The following is a 25,153-nucleotide window of genomic DNA, read 5'->3' on the forward strand; positions in this document are numbered from 1 at the left end:
GCCATACGACCGTCAAACCTGCATTCTCAAATGAAATCTCGTCGATATTTGAGCTGATAAAATATGTCTATTAGGTCATAATGATAAGTAAATAAATAAATACATACATACATAAACAAACAAACAGACACACCATTTTTAGCTTATATGGAAATGGAATTGTGCACCTTCCGTCCGTCCCCTATTTCGACTTTTCTGGCAAAACTGCTGGGCATATCCAGCTGAAATTTGGCAGCAAGTTTCCGCTCCTGACTGGTAACAGGGATAGCAAAGCTCGGTCCGGTCACATGATGGGAAGTGTGTCAAAATGGCGGACATAGTAAATTCCTTCAAAAATCTTTTTCTCCAGACCCACCAGTCAGAATGCTACCAAATTTGGGGTACAACTTTAAGCCAGGGTCGGGTGTTAAATTGCAGAGGTCATGCCAATCATGTGACATTGTGTGTCAAAGTGGCCGACTTAGTCATTTCTTTTGGAAAATCACATAAATTCCTTCAAAAATCTTCTGCCGACCCACCAGTCATATTGCTAGCAAATTTGGGTTACATTAGGCCAAGGCACAGATAAACTACAGGTCCAGTGATCCGATTTTTCTTTTTTTGTTACAAATCAGCAATTCCACAAGTGTAAAATTTTAATTAACGGTACATGCTCAACCAGTGCAAGTACAAATTAACTTGACAAGGACAGTTTTAACATAAATGCTTTATCCACCATTTTAGATTGTTTTATGGAACCAGATTTTTAAAAAACGTTCAGAGAAACTAAAATCTACCCTTATATGAAATAGTGTGTATTTGTGTGTGTACCTGTCCCCATTCACAAGGACGATTTGATTGGCAGGTTAAAAAATGCCAATCTTTTAACACGACGGTGTTCGCTCTGACCTATTTTGTCCGATAAAAAAACAAAAAACTCAAAAACGCTTTTCCATGAAAGAGTAATTACGTCTCTTATATTGGAATTGTGGATGGCGAGTTGCAAACCAAGCCTCAAGGGTGGTGTACAGGAGCGTTTTTTAAAATAACAATAAATACAAGACGCAGTGAGGTGAAATTCGCTGCACGTGATGTGAAACGCACGCAGAGCAATACGAGTGTTCATTTACGTCTGGAGAATGTCTAATATATAAAGATACAAGCATATCAGATGCTAGGCCGAGGATTCAAACTTTTGGCACGCTCACAAAACTGTACTGTCGAACCGAAACGTCCCAGAAGATAAATAAAATAGTCACAGTTGTACATGTAATGTTTAAAAAATTTTAAAACCCTTCTGGCTACGAAACATCATATCTTCTAGTCTCCTTGAATATTTCGTTGCCATTAAGTTTGACTGAGATACTGTTCCTCTAAATGTTCCATATAGGTACAACCCATCATTTTGATGGGTGTTTATAATAGTAATTAATAATTCACAAAAAAAAGTTTGAAATAAATAAATATATACTTTAAACCTCACAAAAGATATGGGATTATTTGACCAATTTATTTGCACCAACACAGAACTAATGGTCTGGAATATTCAGGAACCTATGAATTAAGAATGTTTTTATGATCACATATTGCCCCGCCCCCTGTATCTCGTTTTTCTTCCGCCTCTGCCTCTTCCTTCTCAAATCCACGTTCTCACTTGGAGACTTTTCCCAGATTGTTTTTCATGGTTTTCATGGTTCTGTTTGGATATTGTTGGAATATGTTTAAAGCGCAGCCGTGATGCTGATGCTGACGCCGCCCCACCCCCGAATTTCCATGTTTTAAATGTTTCCCAGTGTGTACCCTGGTCAGAATACGTACACCGTGTCCCTGCGTGACGCGTGTCGTAAGAGACGACTAAGAGGGTTGGCGTCAGGAAGGGCATCCGGCCATAAAAACATTGCCTCAAAAAGAGAACCATGACAATTACAAGTACATATGGGCAGGGTGCAGCCCGAAGTGGAGATCGGTTTCTGAGGTTTGGGACATGGAATGTAGGGACAATGACAGGGAGATCAGGATAAGTGGTGGAAGTATTGGTCAGAAGAAGAGTGGACATATGCTGTGTGCAGGAGACGAGATGGAAGGGAAGTGGTGTGAGAATGGTGAAGGGTAGGCAGGGACAGAAATACAAGTTTGTGTGGCAAGGGTGCCTGAAGGCCGTGAATGGTGTTGGTGTCCTGTTTTCTGAGGAGTTTGTAGACAGTGTGGTGAGTGTGACTAGAGTGAGTGATAGGTTTATGATGGTGAAAATGATGATTGGAAAGCTCTTGGTGAACGTCATCTCGGGATATGCTCCGCAGGTTGGTCGAAGCGATGAAGAGAAGGACAAGTTCTGGTGTGCGATAGACAAGCTGATGGAAAACGTGAAAGATGAGGAAGTTGTTGTGGTGGGAGGAGACCTGAATGGACATGTGGTAAGGAGTATGGATGGTTTTGAGGGAGTTCATGGGGGTTACGGATATGGTGTGAGAAATGGAGAAGGTGAAAGGATTTTGGAGTTTGCTGATGGAGCTGATTTGTTGATTTGGATTACTCAGTTCCAGAAAGAGGATAATAAGCTTGTTACATACACGTCAGGTGGGTCGACGACAACCGTTGACTACCTGATGGTGCGTAGGCGAGATAGGGGGCACCTCCGGGACACAAAGGTGATCCCGGGGGAGGAGGCTGTTTCACAGCACCACTTGGTTGTCTGCGACATAAGGGTGAAAGGTGGGAGGAGAGCTCGGCGGGTGAAGTACCAACCGAGAATGAAGGTGTGGAGGTTGAAAGAGGTGACAGTAAGGGAGGCATTAAAAGAGAGGCTGACTAGGGTAGAGGATGATGTGGTTGAGCTTGAAAGTGGTTGGATGTCAATGAAAGCTAGTCTGTTGGGAGCCGTTGGTGAGGTATGTGGATGGACAAAAGGACCACCGAGGCACTCGGAAACATGGTGGTGGGATGATGAAGTTGGAAAGAGGATTGACGAGAAGAGGAAGAAGTTCAAGGAGTGGCAGAAGGCGAAGGGTACGGGAGCAGAAACAGCAGAGCATGTAAGTTATAAGGCAGCCAGGAAGGCTGCAAAGAAAGAGGTAGCAAAGGCGCAGGAGGCATGTAGGAAAATGTTTGGAGAACGCTTGGATTCGGAAGAGGGTCAGAAAGCAGTATTCAGGATTGCAAAGCAGATAGCGAAAGAGAGGTGTGATGTGATGGGGGTGAGTTGCTTGAAGGATGAAGTGGGACAAATTGTTGTCGACCCAGATGGAATTAAAGGAAGATGGAAAAAATATATGGAAATGCTGTTGAATACAGAGAATGAATGGGATGGCAAGATAGAGAGTAACCCAGTTTTAGGACCGGCAGAGAAGATAACCGAGAAGGAAGTTGAGGAAGTGATAAAAGCAATGAAGAGTGGAAAAGCGGGAGGGCCGACGGGAGTTGTGGGAGATATGTTGAAGGCAGCAGGAAGTTGGGGTGTGAAGAGAATGACAGAGATCTGTAATCTGGTGGTGAAAGAAGGCCGCATTCCAGTGGGTTGGGAACTGAGTACCCTCGTCCCTCTATAATAAGGGGAAAGGTGACCCTCTGGTGTGGCTCGTACCGAGCGATAAAGTTATTGGAGCATGGAATGAAGGTATTGGAAAGGGTGTTGGAGAGGAGGATAAGGAAGAAAGTGAAGATCGACGAAATGCAGTTTGGATTTATGCCAGGAAGAGGAACGACAGACGCGCTTTTCATTGTGAGGCAGTTGCAGGAGAAGTACATGGAGAAGAGGAAGAAGTTGTTTCTTGGGTTTGTTGATCTGGAGAAAGCATTCGATAGGGTTCCACGCAAAGTATTGACATGGGCATTGAGCAAGTTAGGAGTGGAGGAATGGTTGATCAGAGTAGTGATGGCAATGTACAAAAGAGCGCGCACAGCTGTAAGGATGAAGGACGGGAACAGTGGTGAGTTTGAGGTAAAGGTGGGAGTGCATCAGGGGTCGGTACTAAGTCCACTACTATTTGTAGCTGTGATGGAGGTGCTGGCTCAGAACGTAAAGGAGGGTTTACCGTGGGAGTTGTTGTATGCAGATGATCTGGTGTTGATTGCGGAAAGTATGGATGGACTGAAGGAAAAGATGAACAAGTGGAAGGAATGTATGGAGACAAAAGGTCTGAAGGTGAATATCGGAAAGACGAAGGTGATGGTAAAGCATGTTAAAGCATGGTAAAGCATGTGCTGTGTGCAGGAAGGGTGTCGGCGTGAACTCCATTCAATGTACAATGTGCGCTGAGTGGGTTCATCAAAAATGTAGTGGTCTGAGAGGGTCATTTACCAGTGTGGCAGCTACATTCAAATGTAAGGTGTGCACAGAGGGAGCTGCAGATGGAGGAAATGTTGAGTTGGATCTTGGAGACGGCGTGAAGCTGGAAGGTGTGAAAACATTTTGCTACCTCGGAGACATGCTGAATGGAGAAGGTGGATCAGACTCGGCAACGGTTGCTCGAGTGAGATGTGCATGGAAGAAGTTTCGGGAACTGAGTGGCGTGCTGATGAGAAGGGGAGTGTCGCTGAAGCTGAAGGGAAAGGTGTATGCTGCATGTGTGAGAAGTGTTATGATTTATGGGAGCGAGACATGGGTAATGAACGTAGAGCAGCAACGAAGGCTGGAAAGGGTGGAAATGCGAATGGTTCGATGGATGTGCGGAGTATCGTTGAGAGAGAGGAAGACAAATGATGAATTGCGAATGGATGTGCGGAGTATCGTTGAGAGAGAGGAAGACAAATGATGAATTGCGAAAGATGATGGGAATATTGCCTGTGATTGATGCTGTGAAGAGGAACAGGTTGAGATGGTTTGGTCATGTGTTGAGGAAGGATGAAAGTGACTGGTTGAGAAGAGTGATGGAAATGAATGTAGAAGGAAGTAGAGGACGGGGAAGACCGAGAAAGACTTGGCTAAAGATGGTGGAAGAAGAAATGCGGGCAAGGGGGTTAACAAGGAGAGATGCAGAAAATAGGGCAAAATGGAGAAGATTGTCATGGGGACCGCAAGGCTAACCCCCGCTCTAGCAGGGAAAATGGCCTTAAAATGCATGTTGTTGTGTTGTTGTTATGATCATATTTTACGTTAAGAAAAGAATTTTTTTTTTTAAACAAAACAAAGTTTTTTTCAATTGCAGGAAATGCTAAAATAGCAAAGCAGATAATGGCAGCATTAAAAACAGCGCATTACAAAATGTAACAAAAGCAATCAGAGATTGCAAACCCTCGCCAGGATGTATTTTCAGTGGTTTTTAAGGCTTTTGCGTTAAAACAAATATGGCAGCCAACCCACGTGACCGATGACTATTTTTTTTCTAAACCAATTTATTCCGAGATTATGCTCAAGAAATTTCATCTTGATCGGATGAAGTTTTGTACTTGTCGAATTATGATGTCATAATGGAGGCACCTATGACATCATCATTAACATATTTTATTCCCCATGGAGAGTTCTTTACAATGAGCCATGTCTCATTTTTTTCTATTCAGTGCTTTCGGAGATATAGAGGTGCAAAGTTTTTCGGTTTTTCCAAGATGGCGGCCGAGCAACCTGACCGACGACGTCATAATTATCATTAAAGAATTATTCAGGTGGAGTTGCACCTATGGTGAAAATTTCCTGTCAATTGGATCAACGGTTGCAGAGAAAATCATTTATTCTGTGCGGCCAAACAGACAAACAAACGGACTCAAATGCAACACCCTCTCCTCTGGTGAGGGTAAAAATCAAGCATTACAAATAAATTACAAAATGCCCAAAAAAATAATAATAATAAAATAAAATAGGACACTTCAATGTCACGACGTCGACTGATATGCCTCTGCCCACGTTATTACATCATTATACATAGTTGTACAAAGTTTGATTTAAATCCATTCAGCTGTTCTCAAGTAATCACATTTTTAACAGACTTGACCTCTGACCTTTGACCTTTGACCTCTTGATGACATAATTAAATCCGTTCAACTTTGCATCATATATACATGTACCAAATTTGTTCAAAATCCCATCACTTGTTCATAAGTTGGCGTGGCAACAATTTTTACCGAACATGACCTCTGACCTTTTACCTCTTGACCCCAAAATCGAATCAGTTAATCTTTTCATCATTATACATACCTGTACCAAGTTTGACTTTGATCCCTCAAGCCGTTCTTAAGTTATAGCGGTAACGAAATACATGTAACTTAACACGACATCAGATATTTGACCTATTGACCCCAAAATCGAATCAGTTTATCTTTGCATCATAATTTATAATTGTACCAAGTTTGGTGGAAATCCGATGACCGGTTCACAAGTTAGCTCAGTAACAGACTTTTTACCTGACGGGACGTCTGACATTTGACCTTTGACCTCTTTACCCCAAAATCTATTCAGTTGATCTTTAAATCAATATACATACCTGTACCAAGTTTGAATTAGGTCCCTTCAGCCATTCTCAAGTTATAAACCTATTACAGACTTTGACCTTTGACCTCGACAACAAAATCAATCAAAGACATATTTGCATCATTCTACATACTTGTACCAACTTTGGTCAGAATCTCATCACTGGTTCACAAGTTATCGTTGTAACAGGATTTTTAACCGAACCTAACATGACCCCTGACCTTTGACCCCAAAATCGAATCAGTTCATCTTTACCTCATTTATACATACCTGCATCAAGTTTGACTGAGATCCCTTCAGCCGTTCTCAAGTTATCGTGGGGAAACCTATCACACATGGACGGACGGACGGACAGACGGACGGACAGACAGCCGGACGGACAATCCGAAAACGGCTTCGTCGGCCGAAGCATGAAAAGAGTGAATAACGTCAAAATCATTAACACATTCATTTGCTTCAACTCAACTTGTATTCACTATTCTCCAAAGCAGGCGTTTTAAAACTGTAGGTCATGACACCTTGCCCTCCAATCCCCACCCCCTCTGAGGCAGGTGAGGTGGGGAAAGAGGGTTGTGAGGAGGTAGAAGAGTTAGACAGGGTACAATTATAAAATATTTGAAAATGCCTGCTCCACACCAATCAACCAAACCAATCCTCATTATCTGTCCTCTTGTTAAGAAGTGATTAAGCAGTGAGACGGTTACTATAGCTACGGAGCACCTTGATGTCCGATCCTGGAGTCGCGCTGAGAGCAAGCACACGAAACTGCCGTGTGTGTCCCACCAGCTGTTTCACAACCTGGGGAGGAGGAGGGAGAGGGGGTAAGTTGGACAAAGAATGACGGTGCTCAAATGCAAACAAACACTCACAACGAACAAGTGCACATAACTATGCAGTGGTGCAATGGAACGTGTGTGGTGGGAAGTGGACAGAAAGAGGTAAAATAAATAAATAAAACACGACAGCATTGCAAGAAATCATATTTAGTGACATTATTCAGGATACCTGGAATCCATTTTGTGTGCATTCGCTACTTTGTTAAATTCTCAAAAGGGCACATGACATTTGACCCTTGCACCCAAAATTGAATCTGTTGATGTTCATCTTTGTATTACAGTCCATACTTGTACCAAGTTTGGTCAAAATCCCTTCAGCGTTTCACAAGTAATCGTGGTAAGAAAAAATCTGCCACGCATGCCGATGGCAGCCTGGGTCGATTGATTGATCAGCCAATTGTTGGAATAGCAACCAGTCCAGAGTTGACTCTCAGAAATGAAAACACTCCACAACCAGTCATGGGCTTATCTCTACATCTTCTTGAAGGAGTTCATAATCGCAAAATAATAACAAGAAAGAGCAATCAGAGATAGCAGCCCTTCGCCAGGACGTGTTTTTAGTGTTTTTAAGGCTTTTGTGTTAAAACAAATATGGCGGCCGAACAACGTGACCGATAGTCATCATTTTTTTTCCTCCAATTTATCCAGACATGACGCTCCAAAAAAAAATTCCTTTCGATCGGATGAAGTTTTATACTTGTCGAATTATGACGTCATAATGGAGGAACCTATGACATCATTAACATATTTTATTCCCCATGGAGAGTTCTTTGCAATGAGCCATGTCTCAATTCTTTCTATTCAGCACTTTCAGAGATATAGAGGTGCAATTTTTTTTTGTTTTTTCCAAGATGGCGCCCATACCACATGACCTATGACATCATAATTTTAATTTTAAAAACTTCTACAGTTGGAGATGCACCTGCGGTGAAAATTTCCTGTCAATCGGACAAACGGTTGCAGAGAAAATCATATTTATTCTGTGCGGACAAACAGACAGACAAACAGACCGAAATGCAATACCCTCTCCTTTGACGAGGGTAAAAAGGCAACAATATTTTTGCCTGGGCATAGTTTACCATCAATTGCAATGACATCAAATGATGTCAATACAGTGTTTGGGATTTGAACCTGAGAACCCAGAATCAGATGGAAAAGACCAATTTTGCTCCAAAAGACCAAAAGACCAATGCATTGCTCATTCCTTCATTTTACATTTTAAACTGAAAATGCGCAATATGTTATTTTCAGCATTTGCAAAGTCCTTTCCAAAAATGTTCTTAACCAATTCCATAAACCAAAGGTATTCGTGCAGGGGATACACATACATACCTGACAGTAAGAATGGTTTCCTAAGGCTTTATGAGCTTCGTCGACCACGAGACAGCGAATGCTGACGGCGGGACAAGCTCCTCGTGACAGGTCATTCATCATAACCTGTGGCGTCAGGAAAAACACCCGACAGGATTGCCAGAGATGACACCGCTCAGCAGCTGCAATTCCTCCTGCAAGGAATCGTGGATATTTGGTACAATGGACCTCGAATAGTTCAATCCACCCAGAAGAAAAATTCTCTTTAAATAAACTTCCACAAAACTACGACATTTTGTAGAATGAAGAACGACTCTTGCGAGGGTTAGTGAGGGTTAGTGTCCATCCCAATGGGCAGACAGGTAGAACAGTAGATCAAATCAGCAGGACATTGATGGAGGTACGCTAACCACTGTGGGAATCAAGGGGAAGCCGACGTTTCGGACATTAACCTTTTGCCGCAGAAAAAAATGGTTTTGGGAAGTTCCTCCATCCTGTCAACAATGCAACTCCAAACTTTCTTTAAGGGGAGGGGACTCTTCTTCAGGGTACCAGAAGGTCGATTATTATCTCGGCCATCCGCGATGGATGGAGTTGATGTTTTCACCAGTCTGTTACTATGGGGGCACAATATCTCAAAGAGTTGTGGACGGATTCGGACGAAATTTGGCAGAGAGGTAGTGTATGTGACAAGGACGAAATGATTAGATTTTGGTGAAGATCCGGATTCGGATCCGGCTACTAGAATTTTTTAAGTGATTCTTCATCATTGAGAGATTGGGCCAAAAACGATACATAGCAGGACATCTCAAAAAGTTGTGCACGGATTTGGATGAAACTTGTGGACCGGTTGGGTGTCTGACAAGGACGAATAGATTCGACTTTGGTGAAGATCTGAATATGGATTCGGATATGAGAATTTTTTTTTTTTTTTTAAAGTGATTCTTCACCATTGGGAGATAGGGCCAAAACGATACATAGCAGGATATTTCAAAAAGTTATGGATGGATTTGGACGAAACTTGGTGGACCGGTTGGGGGCCTGACAAGGACGAATAGATTCGACTTTGGTGAAAATCTGAATATGGATTCGGATATGAGAATTATTTTATTTTTTTTTAAAGTGATTCTTCACCATTGGGAGATAGGGCCAAAACGATACATAGCAGGATATTTCAAAAAGTTATGGATGGATTTGGACGAAACTTGGTGGACCGGTTGGGGGCCTGACAAGGACGAATAGATTCGACTATGGTGAAGATCTGAATATGGATTCGGATATGAGAATTATTTTATTTTTTTTAAAAGTGATTCTTCACCATTGGGAGATAGGGCCAAAACGATACATAGCAGGATATTTCAAAAAGTTATGGATGGATTTGGACGAAACTTGGTGGACCGGTTGGGGGCCTGACAAGGACGATTCGATTCGACTATGGTGAAGATCTGAATATGGATTCGGATATGAGAATTTTTTTATTTATTTTTAAAGTGATTCTTCACCATTGGGAGATATGGCCAAAAACGATACATAGCGGTATATCTCAAAGTTGTGGACAGATTTGGACAAAACTTGGTGGACCGGTTGTGTGTCTGAATGATGGTTTTAAGGCCATTTTCCCCCTCTAGAGTGGGGGTTAGCCTTGCGGGCCCCATGACAATCTGGGTCCTTATTCGAGGCAATGTTTTTATGGCCGGATGCCCTTCGTGACGCCAACCCTGAGTCGCCTCTTACGATGTGCAGGGATACGGTGTACCTATTCTAAATCGGGGTACACACCGGGATCATTCATCCCAGCAAGCTGAGCGGAGGCTCTCAACCAGGCGGAGGCCCTCAACCAGGCGGAGGCCCTCAACCGGGCGGAGGCCCTCAACCGGGCGGAGGCTCTCAACCGGGCGGAGGCTCTCAACCGGGCGGAGGCTCTCAACCGGGCGGAGGCTCAACCAGGCTGAGGCTCTCAAGGAGGCTCAACCAGGCGGAGGCTCAACCAGGCGGAGGCTCAACCAGGCTGAGGCGCTCAACCAGGCGGAGGCTCAACCAGGCGGAGGCGCTCAACCAGGCTGAGGCTCAACCAGGCGGAGGCTCAACCAGGCGGAGGCTCAACCAGGCGGAGGCTCAACCAGGCTGAGGCTCTCAACCAGGCTGAGGCTCAACCAGGCGGAGGCTCAACCAGGCGGAGGCTCAACCAGGCGGAGGCTCTCAACCAGTGGAGGTCAATGCTCTCTACTGAGTGCCGTTCTTGTTAGAGCATCCGATCCAAGTCTGGTAGATTGGAGATTCAGTCCGAGCCTGGTGGGTTATATTTGTTTAAAGTGTTGTCAATAGCTCAGCAACTTCACATAGACACCGTAGGATCTTTAACGTCCAACAACGAATTCTGGCAGATGGGGACACCAGTTTTACGCCCATCCGAGGGACGGAACCCACATGGATGAACCACCACGACGGCGGTTTACAGCTGTGTCGGGATTCAAACCCAGGCCTCACTCAGAGTAGAGCATCAGGTATACCTCGGGGCTATCCTGCCACCCCCACAGCTACTCACCATAACATTGTAACACCTTCAAGACCATCAAGTGGCAATTAATTATTTGCAAAACAAAATGCTTTGGTTTTCATCAATCGATACAAAATTTAAAGCGTACCTGTCATCTCGGCCATGTGTCGTTGCGGAATTCCCATGACGTCATAGCAGGCGGCAACCTGTTGAGCCACCAGCGGCTTGGTGGGCGCCAGGAAAGCCACCTTTCCACTGGGATACCAGCGGTAGAAGTTGTACATGACCACGGCCGCCACGAAGGTCTTGCCGAGGCCCGTGGGTACACAGACCAGAGTGTTGGCGAAGAGTCCTCGCTCCACAATGCTCAGCTGGTACTGCCGTAAGGGCAGGTTCGTCGGGTAGACCCAGATATCCCCGGCTTCCAGGTCGAAGCCGGGGACGTCCTCGACATCCCGACGATTACCAGGTAGACCGTTACCGTTGCGAAGCTCCTTGGCCCCGCTCTCCACTGCGTCGATGGCTTCCAATAGCAGCAGATCGTCATCGTCGTCATCGTTGGGGGTGGTGGTGCTTTGGTGCCCTAGGTTGTACCTGCGGTGCTGCCCCGCGTCGCGAGGTCTTCCACCGTCGGATGATGTCGATCCGAGCTTCGTGCCCCAAGTCTGGAAGAGGGTTCGCTGACGAGACCCGGCGCTCATGGTGCCTCGTCAGGCCTAGTCGAGCAAATCAACATCCTGCCAATCGGATCTCGACGTGACCAACATGTGCCGTTCCAACTCCATCTTCGCTCTTCTTCCCAAAACCTCAACTCATGTGAAAAGAGCGTCCTGATTTCCTGAACCATCAGTGGGTCCTAAACGGTTTGGGTCGTCCCAGGCGTTCGCCTTAATTTGGAAGCTTGTTGTTGTTTTTCGACTTTTGCCCCAGACTTTATTGATTCTAAGTGTTTATTTAGTCTCAATAATATTCACGTGCTCTTCATTTTAAATATGTCCTCCTTTTCTCTTTATGATAATTCGTAAGGTAAATCTATACTTTTTTGTTCTGAATATACTTTTTAAATGCTTCGTCAAGCAAAAGAACAGCACGAAATATTTTAAAAGTCTTTGGTATGACCTATGACCTCTGTCTGGTTCGAAACGCCGACCTCCCAGACTTTTTGTTGTTTTGGCCTTGGAGTTTGGTGAGGTGAACTTACCTGTTTTGGGGGGTCATTACCCATGATGCATCGCGCGGGCGCCATATTGGTATGCGAGGGAAACAAGCGACAAGAGGTAAACGAGATTGAACAAGGCCAAATTAATTAGCGTAACCTTCCGGTGCAGGAAGTGAGAATAACGAGATAAACGTGCTTTATGGTAGAGCTTCTGTCACATACCTTAATAATCAAATGTATGCTGATCACGTGATTGATGCAGCTCTTGGGTAATGGGAACTCCTACTTTTTCAGAGTTCAGAATGTATGAGAAATGTGTTGGAGGTGAACTGAAGTGAGAGGACGTCTTGATGAGGTGAAGTGAGAGGACGTCTTGATGAGGTGAAGTGAGAGGGCGTCTTGCACTCTTGGTGAGGTGAAGTGAGAGGACGTCAGACGTCTTGATGAGGTGAAGTGAGAGGACGTCTTGATGAGGTGAAGTGAGAGGGCGTCTTGCACTCTTGGTGAGGTGAAGTGAGAGGACGTCTTGATGAGGTGAAGTGAGAGGACGTCTTGATGAGGTGAAGTGAGAGGACGTCTTGATGAGGTGAAGTGAGAGGACGTCTTGATGAGGTGAAGTGAGAGGACGTCTTGCACTCTTGGTGAGGTGAAGTGAGAGTACCTCTTGGTGAGGTGAAGTGAGAGGACGTCTTGATGAGGTGAAGTGAGAGGACGTCTTGATGAGGTGAAGTGAGAGGACGTCTTGTCGAAGTGAAGTGAGAGGACGTCTTGATGAGGTGAAGTGAGAGGACGTCTTGATGAGGTGAAGTGAGAGGACGTCTTGCACTCTTGGTGAGGTGAAGTGAGAGTACCTCTTGGTGAGGTGAAGTGAGAGGACGTCTTGCACTCGGTGAGGTGAAGTGAGAGGACGTCTTGATGAGGTGAAGTGAAAGGACGTCTTGATGAGGTGAAGTGAAAGGACGTCTTGTCGAAGTGAAGTGAGGACGTCTTGATGAGGTGAAGTGAGAGGACGTCTTGATGAGGTGAAGTGAGAGGACGTCTTGCACTCTTGGTGAGGTGAAGTGAGAGGACGTCTTGCACTCTTGGTGAGGTGAATTGAGAGGACGTCTTGGTGAGGTGAAGTGAGAGGACGTCTTGGTGAGGTGAAGTGAGAGGACGTCTTGATGAGGTGAAGTGAAAGGACGTCTTGATGAGGTGAAGTGAGAGGACGTCTTGATGAGGTGAAGTGAGAGGACGTCTTGATGAGGTGAAGTGAGAGGGCGTCTTGCACTCTTGGTGAGGTGAAGTGAGAGGACGTCTTGATGAGGTGAAGTGAGAGGACGTCTTGATGAGGTGAAGTGAGAGGACGTCTTGATGAGGTGAAGTGAGAGGACGTCTTGATGAGGTGAAGTGAGAGGACGTCTTGATGAGGTGAAGTTAGAGGGACGTCTTGATGAGGTGAAGTGAGAGGGACGTCTTGATGAGGTGAAGTGAGAGGGACGTCTTGATGAGGTGAAGTGAGAGGACGTCTTGGTGAGGTGAATTGAGAGGGCGTCTTGTCGAGGTGAAGTGAGAGGGCGTCTTGTCGAGGTGAAGTGAGAGGACGTCTTGTCGAAGTGAAGTGAGAGGACGTCTTGATGAGGTGAAGTGAGAGGACGTCTTGGTGAGGTGAATTGAGAGGGCGTCTTGTCGAGGTGAAGTGAGAGGACGTCTTGTCGAAGTGAAGTGAGAGGACGTCTTGGTGAGGTGAATTGAGAGGGCGTCTTGTCGAGGTGAAGTGAGAGGGACGTCTTGTCGAAGTGAAGTGAGAGGACGTCTTGATGAGGTGAAGTGAGAGGACGTCTTGATGAGGTGAAGTGAGAGGACGTCTTGTCGAAGTGAAGTGAGAGGACGTCTTGGTGAGGTGAATTGAGAGGGCGTCTTGTCGAGGTGAAGTGAGAGGGACGTCTTGTCGAAGTGAAGTGAGAGGACGTCTTGATGAGGTGAAGTGAGGGGACGTCTTGATGAGGTGAAGTGAGAGGACGTCTTGATGAGGTGAAGTGAGCGGACGTCTTGATGAGGTGAAGTGAGAGGACGTCTTGATAAGGTGAAGTGAGAGGACGTCTTGATGAGGTGAAGTGAGAGGAGGTCTTGATGAGGTGTAGTGAGGACGTCTTGATGAGGTGAAGTGAGAGGGACGTCTTGATGAGGTGAAGTGAGGGGACGTCTTGGTGAGGTGAATTGAGAGGGCGTCTTGTCGAGGTGAAGTGAGGGGACGTCTTGTCGAGGTGAAGTGAGAGGACGTCTTGTCGAAGTGAAGTGAGAGGGACGTCTTGATGAGGTGAAGTGAGAGGACGTCTTGGTGAGGTGAAGTGAGAGGACGTCTTGGTGAGGTGAAGTGAGAGGACGTCTTGGTGAGGTGAAGTGAGAGGACGTCTTGGTGAGGTGAAGTGAGAGGACGTCTTGGTGAGGTGAAGTGAGAGGACGTCTTGGTGAGGTGAAGTGAGAGGACGTCTTGGTGAGGTGAAGTGAGAGGACGTCTTGGTGAGGTGAAGTGAGAGGACGTCTTGGTGAGGTGAAGTGAGAGGACGTCTTGGTGAGGTGAATTGACTGGATGTCGTGTTGAGGTGACGTGACCGGGCGTCGTGTTGAGGTGAGGTGAGGACGTCGTGGTGAGGTGAGGTGAAGTGAGAGGACGTCTTGGTGAGGTGAAGTGAGAGGACGTCTTGGTGAGGTGAAGTAAGAGGACGTCTTGGTGAGGTGAATTGACTGGATGTCGTGTTGAGGTGACGTGAGGACGTCGTGTTGAGGTGACGTGAGGCCGTCGTCGTGTTGAGGTGACGTGAGAGGACGTCGTGGTGAGGTGAGGTGAAATGAGAGGACGTTGTGTTGATGTGACGTGAGAGGACGTCTTGGTGAGGTGAAGTGACTGGATGTCGTGTTGAGGTGACATGACGGGACGTCGTGGTGAGGTGAAGTGAGGACGTCGTTGTGAGGTGAAGTGAGACCAAAATGGTGTGTGTGACATTCCGGCCAGAATGAGAAACGAAGTTGTTCCGAATATGCATGAAAATTCTTACTCCTAGCCCTTACTGCTAGCCCTTACTCCTAGCCCTTACTCCTAGCCCTTACTCCTAGTCCTAGCCCTTACTGCTAGCCCTTACTGCTAGCCCTTGACTCCTAGCCCTTGACTCCTAGCCCTTGACTCCTAGCCCTTGACTCCTAGCCCTTGACTCCTAGCCCTTGACTCCTAGCCCTTGACTCCTAGCCCTTGACTCCTAGCCCTTGACTCCTAGCCCTTGACTCCTAGCCCTTGACTCCTAGCCCTTACTCCTAGCCCTTACTGCTAGCCCTTACTGCTAGCCCTTACTCCTAGCCCTTACTGCTAGCCCTCGACTCCTAGCCCTCGACTCCTAGCCCTCGACTCCTAGCCCTCGACTCCTAGCCCTTGACTCCTAGCCCTTGACTCCTAGCCCTTGACTCCTAGCCCTTACTGCTAGCCCTCGACTCCTAGCCCTCGACTCCTAGCCCTCGACTCCTAGCCCTTGACTCCTAGCCCTTGACTCCTAGCCCTTGACTCCTAGCCCTTGACTCCTAGCCCTCGACTCCTAGCCCTCGACTCCTAGCCCTTGACTCCTAGCCCTTGACTCCTAGCCCTTGACTCCTAGCCCTTACTGCTAGCCCTTACTCCTGGCCCTTACTCCTGGCCCTTACTCCTGGCCCTTACTGCTAGCCCTTACTGCTAGCCCTTACTCCTAGCCCTTACTCCTAGCCCTTACTCCTAGCCCTTACTCCTAGCCCTTACTCCTAGCCCTTACTGCTAGCCCTCGACTCCTAGCCCTTGACTCCTAGCCCTTGACTCCTAGCCCTTGACTCCTAGCCCTTGACTCCTAGCCCTTGACTCCTAGCCCTTGACTCCTAGCCCTTGACTCCTAGCCCTTGACTCCTAGCCCTTACTGCTAGCCCTTACTCCTAGCCCTTACTCCTAGCCCTTACTCCTGGCCCTTACTGCTAGCCCTTACTGCTAGCCCTTACTCCTAGCCCTTACTCCTGGCCCTTACTGCTAGCCCTTACTGCTAGCCCTTACTCCTAGCCCTTGACTCCTAGCCCTTGACTCCTAGCCCTTGACTCCTAGATCCTTCCCTTCACTCCTAGCCCTTACTGCTAGCCCTTACTGCTAGCCCTTACTCCTAGCCCTTACTCCTAGCCCTTACTCCTAGCCCTTACTCCTAGCCCTTACTCCTAGCCCTTACTCCTAGCCCTAGCTCCTTCCCTTACTCCTAGCCCTTACTGCTAGCCCTAGCTCCTTCCCTTCACTCCTAGCCCTTATTGCTAGCCCTTACTCCTAGCCCTTGACTCCTAGCCCTTGACTCCTCGCCCTTGACTCCGAGCCCTTGACTCCTCGCCCTCGACTCCTCGCCCTCGACTCCTCGCCCTCGACTCCTCGCCCTCGACTCCTCGCCCTCGACTCCTCGCCCTCGACTCCTCGCCCTCGACTCCTCGACTCCTCGACCTCGACTCCTCGCCCTCGACTCCTCGACTCCTCGCCCTCGACTCCTCGCCCTCGACTCCTCGCCCTCGACTCCTCGCCCTCGACTCCTTGCCCTTGACTCCTTGCCCTTGCCCTTGACTCCTTGCCCTTGCCCTTGACTCCTTGCCCTTACTCCTTCCCTGACTCCTTGTCCTTGACTCTTTGCCCTTGACTCCTTGCCCTTGACTCCTTTCCCTTGACTCCTTTCCCTTGACTCCTTGCCCTTGACTCCTTGCCTCCTTGCCCTTGACTCCTTGCCCTTGACTCCTTGCCCTTGCCCTTGACTCCTTGCCCTTGACTCCTTGCCCTTGACTCCTTGCCCTTGCCCTTGACTCCTTGCCCTTGACTCCTTGCCCTTGCCCTTGACTCCTTGCCCTTGCCCTTGACTCCTTGCCCTTGCCCTTGACTCCTTGCCCTTGACTCCTTGCCCTTGCCCTTGACTCCTTGCCCTTGCCCTTGACTCCTTGCCCTTACTCCTTCCCTGACTCCTTGTCCTTGACTCTTTGCCCTTGACTCCTTGCCCTTGACTCCTTGCCCTTGACTCCTTGCCCTTGACTCCTTGCCCTTGACTCCTTGCCCTTGCCCTTGACTCCTTGCCCTTGCCCTTGACTCCTTGCCCTTACTCCTTCCCTGACTCCTTGTCCTTGACTCTTTGCCCTTGACTCCTTGCCCTTGACTCCTTGCCCTTGACTCCTTGCCCTTGACTCCTTGCCCTTGACTCCTTTCCCTTGACTCCTTGCCCTTGACTCCTTGCCCTTGACTCCTTGCCCTTGACAGATCGATTTCAGCATTTCTTCCTCAGGCAAAAACGCAGCAACAGTTACAAGCTACCATCGATCCATCAGTGGGGAAGCAGAATCCACACAGCATCAGGACATGGTACAATCATAATGAAACAGAAAACCAAATACTGCAAATACTCCATTGGAATCATCAGAAGGAACCCAAAAGAAAGACTAAAGTGTCATGCGTCGTCGAGTTAGCGACGGGAAATGTCTTGCGTAGAAACAGACGTCATCTGAAACAAAACCGGCAGAGCCTGCTCCGACAGTTGTGCCTGGCTTTGAGTCGTGTGTGCAAGTCGTCACTCCAGTGTGTACAAGCCTGGAGCCTGGGTCTCCCTCCATCAGAGGAATGGAATTGGCATCCACCAGTAAATCCCGTGTGAAAACGACGTGTGAAAACCCCCCCCGATAAACCGAATTTGTGAATTGTGGTCATTGGTCAACCATTGTGGACAAGGTTGATTTGGACTGTTTGACGTGAATATGTTTAAATGAACTTGATGTGTATGCCAAAGATTGCTAGCTTGGGTTGTGGCTCCTTATGGGACATTAACCATGGTATAACAGTAACTTGGAGTGGATTTGTAACATTTCTCATTTCATGTTATTCTCTTTCATTTATAGCCTGTAAATCAGTTGTGTTGATCTACTTTGGTTATGTTCAATCCTATTCAAAAATCAAAATTTAGTTCAAGTGTTCGATATTAAAAGGGGAGGTGTGACGTTGCTTAACTAAAATAACACTCAGTAGAGAACATACCTCCACCTGTTTGGCCATATCACTCAATGGTGAAGAATCACTTTAAAAATTCTACTAGCTGGATCCGGATCCGGATCTTCACCAAAATTGAATCGATTCTTCTTTGTCACACACACATGTCCAACAAGTTTTGTCCAAATCCATCCATAACTTTTTGAGATATCCCGCTATGTATCGTTTTTGGCCCTATCTCCCAATGGTGAAGAATCACTTAATAAATTAAATAATTCTCATATCCGAATCCATATTCAGATCTTCGCCAAAATCTAATCGAATCGTCCTTGTCACACACACATGTCCAACAAGTTTTGTCCAAATCCATCCACAACCTTTTGAGATATCCCGCTATGTATCGTTTTTAGCCCGATCTCCCAATGGTGAAGAATCACTTTAAAAATTCCACTCGCCGCATCCGAATCCGGATCTTCACCAAAATCTAATCATTTCGTCCTTGTCACACACCCAACCTCTCCGCCAAATTTCATCCGAATCCGTCCACAACTTTTTGAGATATCTTGTCCACAAACAGACAGACAGGGGTGAAAACATAACCTCCATCCACCTTTGATGGCGGAGGTAATAATCATATGTATGCTGATCTCATAATTGGTGCTGCACTGGGTGTGTGTGTGTGTGTGTGTGTGTGTGTGTGTGTGTGTGTGTGTGTGTGTGTGTGTGTGTGTGTGTGTGTGTGTGTGTGTGTGTGTGTATATGTCACTATGTTGGACACAGATTAAAAGAGAGCTGGACAAACTGGAATCTGTTTATTTATTATCACGAACGTTACAGCTACTGATGCTGTCATTTCCAGGGAAGTGAATACAACTTACAAGCAACATGGCAGCGTGCACGCATGACATTATGGGATAAATGTGAAAACCCTCTGAGGCGTAGATCTACTGTGATCAATATACCCCACAAGGGTTGGGTAATAACATGATCCTTCTGCCGGGCTTATAAGTACTGTGTCGTTGGAAGACCAGTAACGCCGATGCGTTCGATATGTGATAATCATTTTAACAATTGGTTTGTTTGTTTTTCACACTGAATGAAAAACGTAAAGGTAGAGCATGTCCATTGTGATATCCTCTTGGTAAGCGGTGACGTAACGCTCCGCGTCATAATTCTGTTTCCGGGTCCAAACGCGCGCGTTACGTCACACTTACCAAAAGCCAAAGGGCACATCCACCTTTTTCCGAGACCCTCTCACAGACATCACAATCATCATGACAGGTGTATATATCTCCGATCCGATGTGCCATACTCTGTTAGACCGTTTAGTCTGCCGGAGCAGTTTCCAGGCCTGGAGTCATGCTGGGCGGTTTGCCATCCCTCTCCCAGCAGTAGTTAGGGCAGGATATTATAATTTTTTTCAGTGTGCCGGCGATGGCTCGCCTACTCTTTGCGAAGGACACTGTGGGATCTTTAACGTCTCATCTCGAACATTCAGTAACTAACGAACACCAGTCCTATTTAATTGTAGGCCTCAAATTGGACCGTCTGGTGTACAGCAACTGAAGAAGGCTTATAATGATACTGAAGGAGCTGGGGCTCCCACGTCGATCGGAAGAATGGACGCGACAAAAAGCTGGAATTCATCCGAGTTGCTTTAATCAAACCAAACACTCAGGCACTCTGAAAAGCCCGTTTATCGAGCAGCAATATATATACATATTATCCCGGAGCGTTTGCCCAGGAAAGGCGAGAGGGGGCGTGGCCCAGCGGCCTGGCAAGTTGAGGGCGAGCCTGCCCGGGCGTCCTGGACGAGCCCGGCATGGTGATCGCTCCGCGTCCTTGATAGGTGCAAGGCGATTGTGAAAACCCAGCGGTAGCCGCTACACACGTCCCCCCAGAATCGACTTGCACCGGCAGGGTCAATTTGACGGGGGTCCTGATGACCCGGCCGAAGCGACCCCTGGCGGGTCGTGGGAGGGGGTCCGGTGTGGTGGTGGGCGGTCGAGTGGGGGGCACCGTGGACAGGGGGCGGCCTCGCCGCGGAGGAAGGGCCACCCGTGGTGGGTGGTCGACGTCCACGTGCGCCGGCTTGAGGCGGTCCACCACAATCCGGTCCGACCTGCCGCCGATGTCGATGACGAACGACTTGTCGTCCCGTCGCAGCACCCGGAAGGGCCCGTCGTACGGCGGCCGGAGTGGCCCCCGATGTGCGTCGTGACGCACAAAAACATACTCCGCTGTGCGAAGTGCTGGGGGGACGTAGGACTGGGGGTCACCGTGGTGGGATGTTGGCACGGGGGCAAACCGTTGGGCGGCCTCCTGGAGGTCCGAGCGCTGGTGAGCTGCGGACCAGGGACTGGTAGCGTCGGGCACAAATTCGCCCGGGACGCGTAGCGCCTGGCCATAGACAAGCTCGGCGGTGGATGCCTGGAGGTCCTCCTTGGGGGCCGTGCGGAGGCCCAAAAGGACCCACGGCAGCCGGTCGGCCCAACCGCCGTCTTGAAGGCCGGCCATGAGCGCGGCCTTCATGGAGCGGTGGAATCGCTCGCACAACCCGTTTGCTTGGGGGTGGTAGGCCGTAGTACGGTGGAGCTTGACCCCCAGGTTGCGGGCGACCGCGCCCCACAGCTCGGAGGTGAACTGTGGTCCGCTGTCTGACGAGATGTCCGCCGGTGCGCCGAAGTGGGCGACCCAGGTGGCGATGAAAGCCTGCGCCACGTCGGCGGTGGTGGTGGAGACGAGGGGAACGGCCTCCGGCCACCTGGTGGTCCTGTCCACCATGGTGAGCAGGTGTGTGAACCCCCGTGACGGGGGGAGGGGGCCCACCAGATCCACGTTGACGTGGTCGAAACGTCGTTCGGGCACGGTGAAAGGTGCCAGCGGGGCCTGGGTGTGTCGGTGGACCTTGGCCCGTTGGCAGGCCGTGCAGGTGCTGGTCCAATCGCGGACGTCCCGACGAAGGCCGTGCCAGACGAATCGCGCCGACACCAGCTTCTGGGAAGCTTTCCGGCCCGGGTGGGAAAGGCCGTGGAGGGAGGCGAAGATGCGGCGTTGCCAGGTGACGGGCACGATGGGGCGAGGCTGGCCTTGGGAGACGTCGCAGAGCAGGACAGTGTCGGCCAGGCGGAGGCCCGTGTCCGCCGCCCGGAGGGCTTGCACCGTGGTGTCGGTGGTTTGGTCCGCCGCCATAAGCGCAAAGTCCACGCCCAGGTGGACCGCGTTCGCGCTGGCCCGGGAAAGTCAGTCGACCACGGCGTTGTTTTTGCCGGCGACGTGCCGGATGTCCGTGGCAAACTCCGACACGGCGGAGAGGTGGCGCTGTTGGCGGGCCGACCACGGCTCCGTGACCTTGGCCATGGCGTAAACCAACGGCTTGTGGTCGACGAACGCCGTGAAAGGTCGGCCCTCCAGGAGGTGGCGGAAATGGCGGACGGCCAGGTGTAGACCGAGGAGCTCCCGGTCAAACGTGCTGTATTTGAGCTCGTTCGGCCGGAGCTGCCGGCTGAAAAAAGCGAGTGGCTGCCAAACCCCGTTCACCCATTGCTCATGTACGGCGCCCACCGCGTAGTCGGAGGCATCCGTGGTGAGGGCGATGGGAGCGTTGAGCACCGGGTGAGCGAGCAGTGTTGCGTCGGCGAGGGCCCGTTTTGAGCTTTGGAAGGCCGCATCCATTGCTGCGGACCAGGCGATGTCGTGCTTGGCCGGCTTGCCCCGGAGGGCTTCGTAGAGGGGCCGCATGAGTTGAGCAGCGCGGGGCACGAAGCGGTGATAAAAATTCACCATTCCCAGGAATTCCTGCAGGGCCTTTATGGTGCGGGGACGCGGGAACGTGGTGATGGCCTCGACCTTGGTTGGCAGCGGCACGGCCCCGTTCTTGGTGATGTGGTGGCCCAAAAAATCAACGGCCGTCGTGCCGAAGTGGCATTTGGCCGGGTTGACGATGAGGCCGTGCTCGCTGAGGCGCCCGAACAGTGTTCGGAGGTGGAGGAGGTGCTCGGCCCGGGACGTGCTGGCGACGAGGATGTCGTCCAGGTAAACGAAAAGGAACGGCAGGTCACGCAGCACGCCGTCCATCAAGCGCTGGAACGCCTGAGCCGCGTTCTTGAGACCAAACGGCATCCGCAAGAATTCGAATAAGCCGAACGGCGTGATGACTGCCGTTTTAGGGACGTCGGCCGCCCTGACAGGTACCTGGTGATATCCCCGTATGAGATCAATTTTCGAAAAAATGACCCGTCCCGCCAGACGGGCGGAGAAGTCTTGGATATGCGGGATCGGGTACCTGTCGGGGGTGGTAGCATCATTGAGACGGCGGTAGTCGCCACACGGGTGCCATCCACCCCCCGGCTTTGGCACGATGTGCAGTGGCGAGGCCCACGCGCTATCGGAGCGCCGCACGATGCCGAGATGCTCCAACGCGTCGAATTCGGCCTTCGCCACGGCGAGCTTGGCTGGGTCGAGGCGGCGGGCCCTGGCGTAGACCGGCGGGCCCGTGGTTGGTATGTGGTGCTCGATCCCATGCCGTACTGCGACGGCCGAAAACGTCGGCCGCGTGAGGGCCGGGAACTCCGTGAGCAGGCGAGCAAACTCGTTCGCCGCCGGGACGGCGCATGCCAGCTCGGTCGGCGCGGAGCTGCTCAATGTGCATACCAGGGAGCTGAAGGTTTCGGCGTTGATTAAACGACGCCGTTGGACGTCCACCAGCAGTCCGTGTGCGCAGAGGAAGTCGGCGCCTAGCAGAGCCATGGGCACGTTTGCGGTTACAAACGTCCAAGCAAAGCGTTGGCCGCCGAAGCAGAGGGTGACGTTGCGCGGGCCGAAGGTGCGGATGGTCGATCCGTTGGCCGCAACCAAGGAGGGGCCGCAAACCGCGGATTGCCTGTCCTGGTCAGAGGCGGGTATGACGCTCAGTTGGGCGCCGGTGTCACACAGGAAGCGCCGTCCGGACGCTTTATCCGTGATGAACAGTAAGTTGCCCGTGTGGCCGGCGCTCATGGCTGGTAATGAACGCCGGCCCGGCCGTTTCCCGGCCTGCCGAAGGTGCACGGGGGTCGGCATGTCCGGGCCTTCTGTCCGAACCTGGCATGATAGTAACACCACGCTTGGTCAGGTGGAGGCCCCGGTCGTCGTGCTGGAGGTGGTCGGCTCGGTGTAGCGGCCGCCAATTGCGTCGGCAGTTCGGTCGTCGACCGTGCCGGGTGCTCGGGCACCATGGGTGTTGCGTCGGACAGCGGTGGGTCCCATGTCGCCGCTGCGATGCGCAGTCCTGCGGCGGAGATCTTGTCGGCTTCTCTGGCAAGGGCACGGGGATCTGTGATCGTCGTGCTTGCCAGGGCGAGGCGTACCGGGTTAGGCAGCTGACGGAGGAACAGCTCCCGGAACAGGAATGCCGGAGAGTGCTCGCCGAGCAGTGAAAGCATGTAGTCCATTCGCTCGGAAGGGCGCGTGTCGCCGAGCTCGGGCAGGTCGAGCAGGCACCGTGCGCGTTCCGCCGATGGGAGGGTGAAAGCGTCGAGGAGAAGCTTCTTAATCGCGCCGTATTTGTCAGCGGCTGGCGGGCTCTCGAGGAGGCTCAGGGCACGGGCCGCGGTGGCCGAACCGAGCGCTGCTACCACATGGTGGAAGCGGGTGTCGTCGGCCGTGATGCCTCGCAGGGCGAACAGGGAATCCGCCTGTGCGAACCAAACCGCCGCGTGAGCCTCCCAGAAGGTAGGCAGTTTAAGGGCGACTGCCATGTCCATGTTGGTAGGTCACCAATGAAGGAGCTGGGGCTCCCACGTCGATCGGAAGAATGGACGCGACAAAAAGCTGGAATTCATCCGAGTTGCTTTAATCAAACCAAACACTCAGGCACTCTGAAAAGCCCGTTTATCGGGCAGCAATATATATACATATTATCCCGGAGCGTTTGCCCAGGAAAGGCGAGAGGGGGCGTGGCCCAGCGTCCTGGCTGCGGCCTGGCAAGTTGAGGGCGAGCCTGCCCGGGCATGCCCGGGCGTCCCGACCGAGGCCTGGCAAGTTGAGCGCGGGCCTGCCCGGGCGTCCTGGACGAGCCCGGCATGGTGATCGCTCCGCGTCCTTGATAGGTGCAAGGCGATTGTGAAAACCCAGCGGTAGCCGCTACAATACTAGTTATCTAATCTAATTATTGTACTCTGCCTGAAGGTAGGGTTTGGCCACGGTGTTCAATGGCTCGCGAAGGACACCAGCTATAGCACTCCGGGAAGGATCTTGATCGTCCACCAACGAATGCTGGCAGACGGGATGCTCAGTTTAACGTCCATCCGAGGGACAGCACATCCACTGATGATGAAAGCACATCCAACGGATGATGAAAGCACATCCACTGATGAATCCCCCTGCCTGTGAAATACCAGGGTAGCAGTTTGTAGCTGATTCGGGATTCAAACCCAGGCTAGACACCTTAGAGACGAGTGTGCGTACCTCTAAGGCCTAAGCCATCCCATCAGCCTGATCCATATCAGCACATCTTGGTTACGTATAATTCCTGCCAATATACAGGTACCCATCTATCCCCAATGCTGTCTGTTAAGCGGATCCGGAGAAGATTGTTTTACATTTTTATTTTCAATCCAATATGGCTGCCAGACCACGTGTCTGATGCCTTCATAAATTTCATTATTCACACACCATTCGTTGATAAGATATATGAAGTTAAGATTTTTTTGGATGAGTATTTTGAATCGACCAATTATAGCTGGAATACCACTTGACTGATGCCGTCATCACCCTATATACCCCAAGGGGAGTTGATGACATATACTAAGTTTCAAAAAATTTTGTTGAGCGGTTATGGAGAAGAAGATGTCTAATTTTTACCCCTTTTATCCAATACGGCTGCCATACCATGTGACCTATGATGTTAGTTATCAATAAAGTATTCTCCATGGGGAATCCCTCCTAAGTTTAAAGTTTTGCATCGACCAGACAAGCGGTTGCAGAGAACCATTTTTAAAGCAAA

At 49.9% G+C, this 25,153-nt stretch overlaps 2 protein-coding genes across 4 annotated transcripts in view; one reads left to right on the plus strand and one right to left on the minus strand.

The window, feature by feature from the left end:
* FANCM (FA complementation group M) overlaps positions 1-11,898 on the minus strand; it is a 78,660-nt gene extending 66,762 nt beyond the window's left edge. The window contains exons 1-3 of one of the 2 annotated variants that reach the window (XM_068099467.2): positions 11,172-11,898; positions 8,548-8,720; positions 7,100-7,177 (exon numbers count right to left, since the gene is read on the minus strand). In XM_068099467.2, coding sequence (XP_067955568.2) covers positions 7,100-7,177; positions 8,548-8,720; positions 11,172-11,724 — 804 coding nt within the window. In that variant the 5' untranslated portion in view covers positions 11,725-11,898. Of the gene's footprint in view, positions 1-6,649; positions 6,771-7,099; positions 7,178-8,547; positions 8,721-11,171 lie in introns of those variants that run through there. The other variant, XM_068099471.2, reaches the window with a different exon arrangement.
* A 211-nt stretch (positions 11,899-12,109) lies between these two features.
* Positions 12,110-25,153, plus strand: part of LOC137414022 (tripartite motif-containing protein 60) — a 60,021-nt gene continuing 46,977 nt past the window's right edge. The window contains exon 1 of one of the 2 annotated variants that reach the window (XM_068099488.2): positions 12,110-12,300. The gene's annotated coding sequence lies outside the window, so the exon portion shown is untranslated. The remainder of the gene's footprint in view (positions 12,301-25,153) is intronic. The other variant, XM_078769959.1, reaches the window with a different exon arrangement.

The sequence above is a fragment of the Myxine glutinosa genome, chromosome 1, assembly GCF_964187855.1.
Source record: "Myxine glutinosa chromosome 1, kmMyxGlut1.1, whole genome shotgun sequence".
In the NCBI taxonomy this organism is placed as follows: domain Eukaryota; kingdom Metazoa; phylum Chordata; class Myxini; order Myxiniformes; family Myxinidae; genus Myxine; species Myxine glutinosa.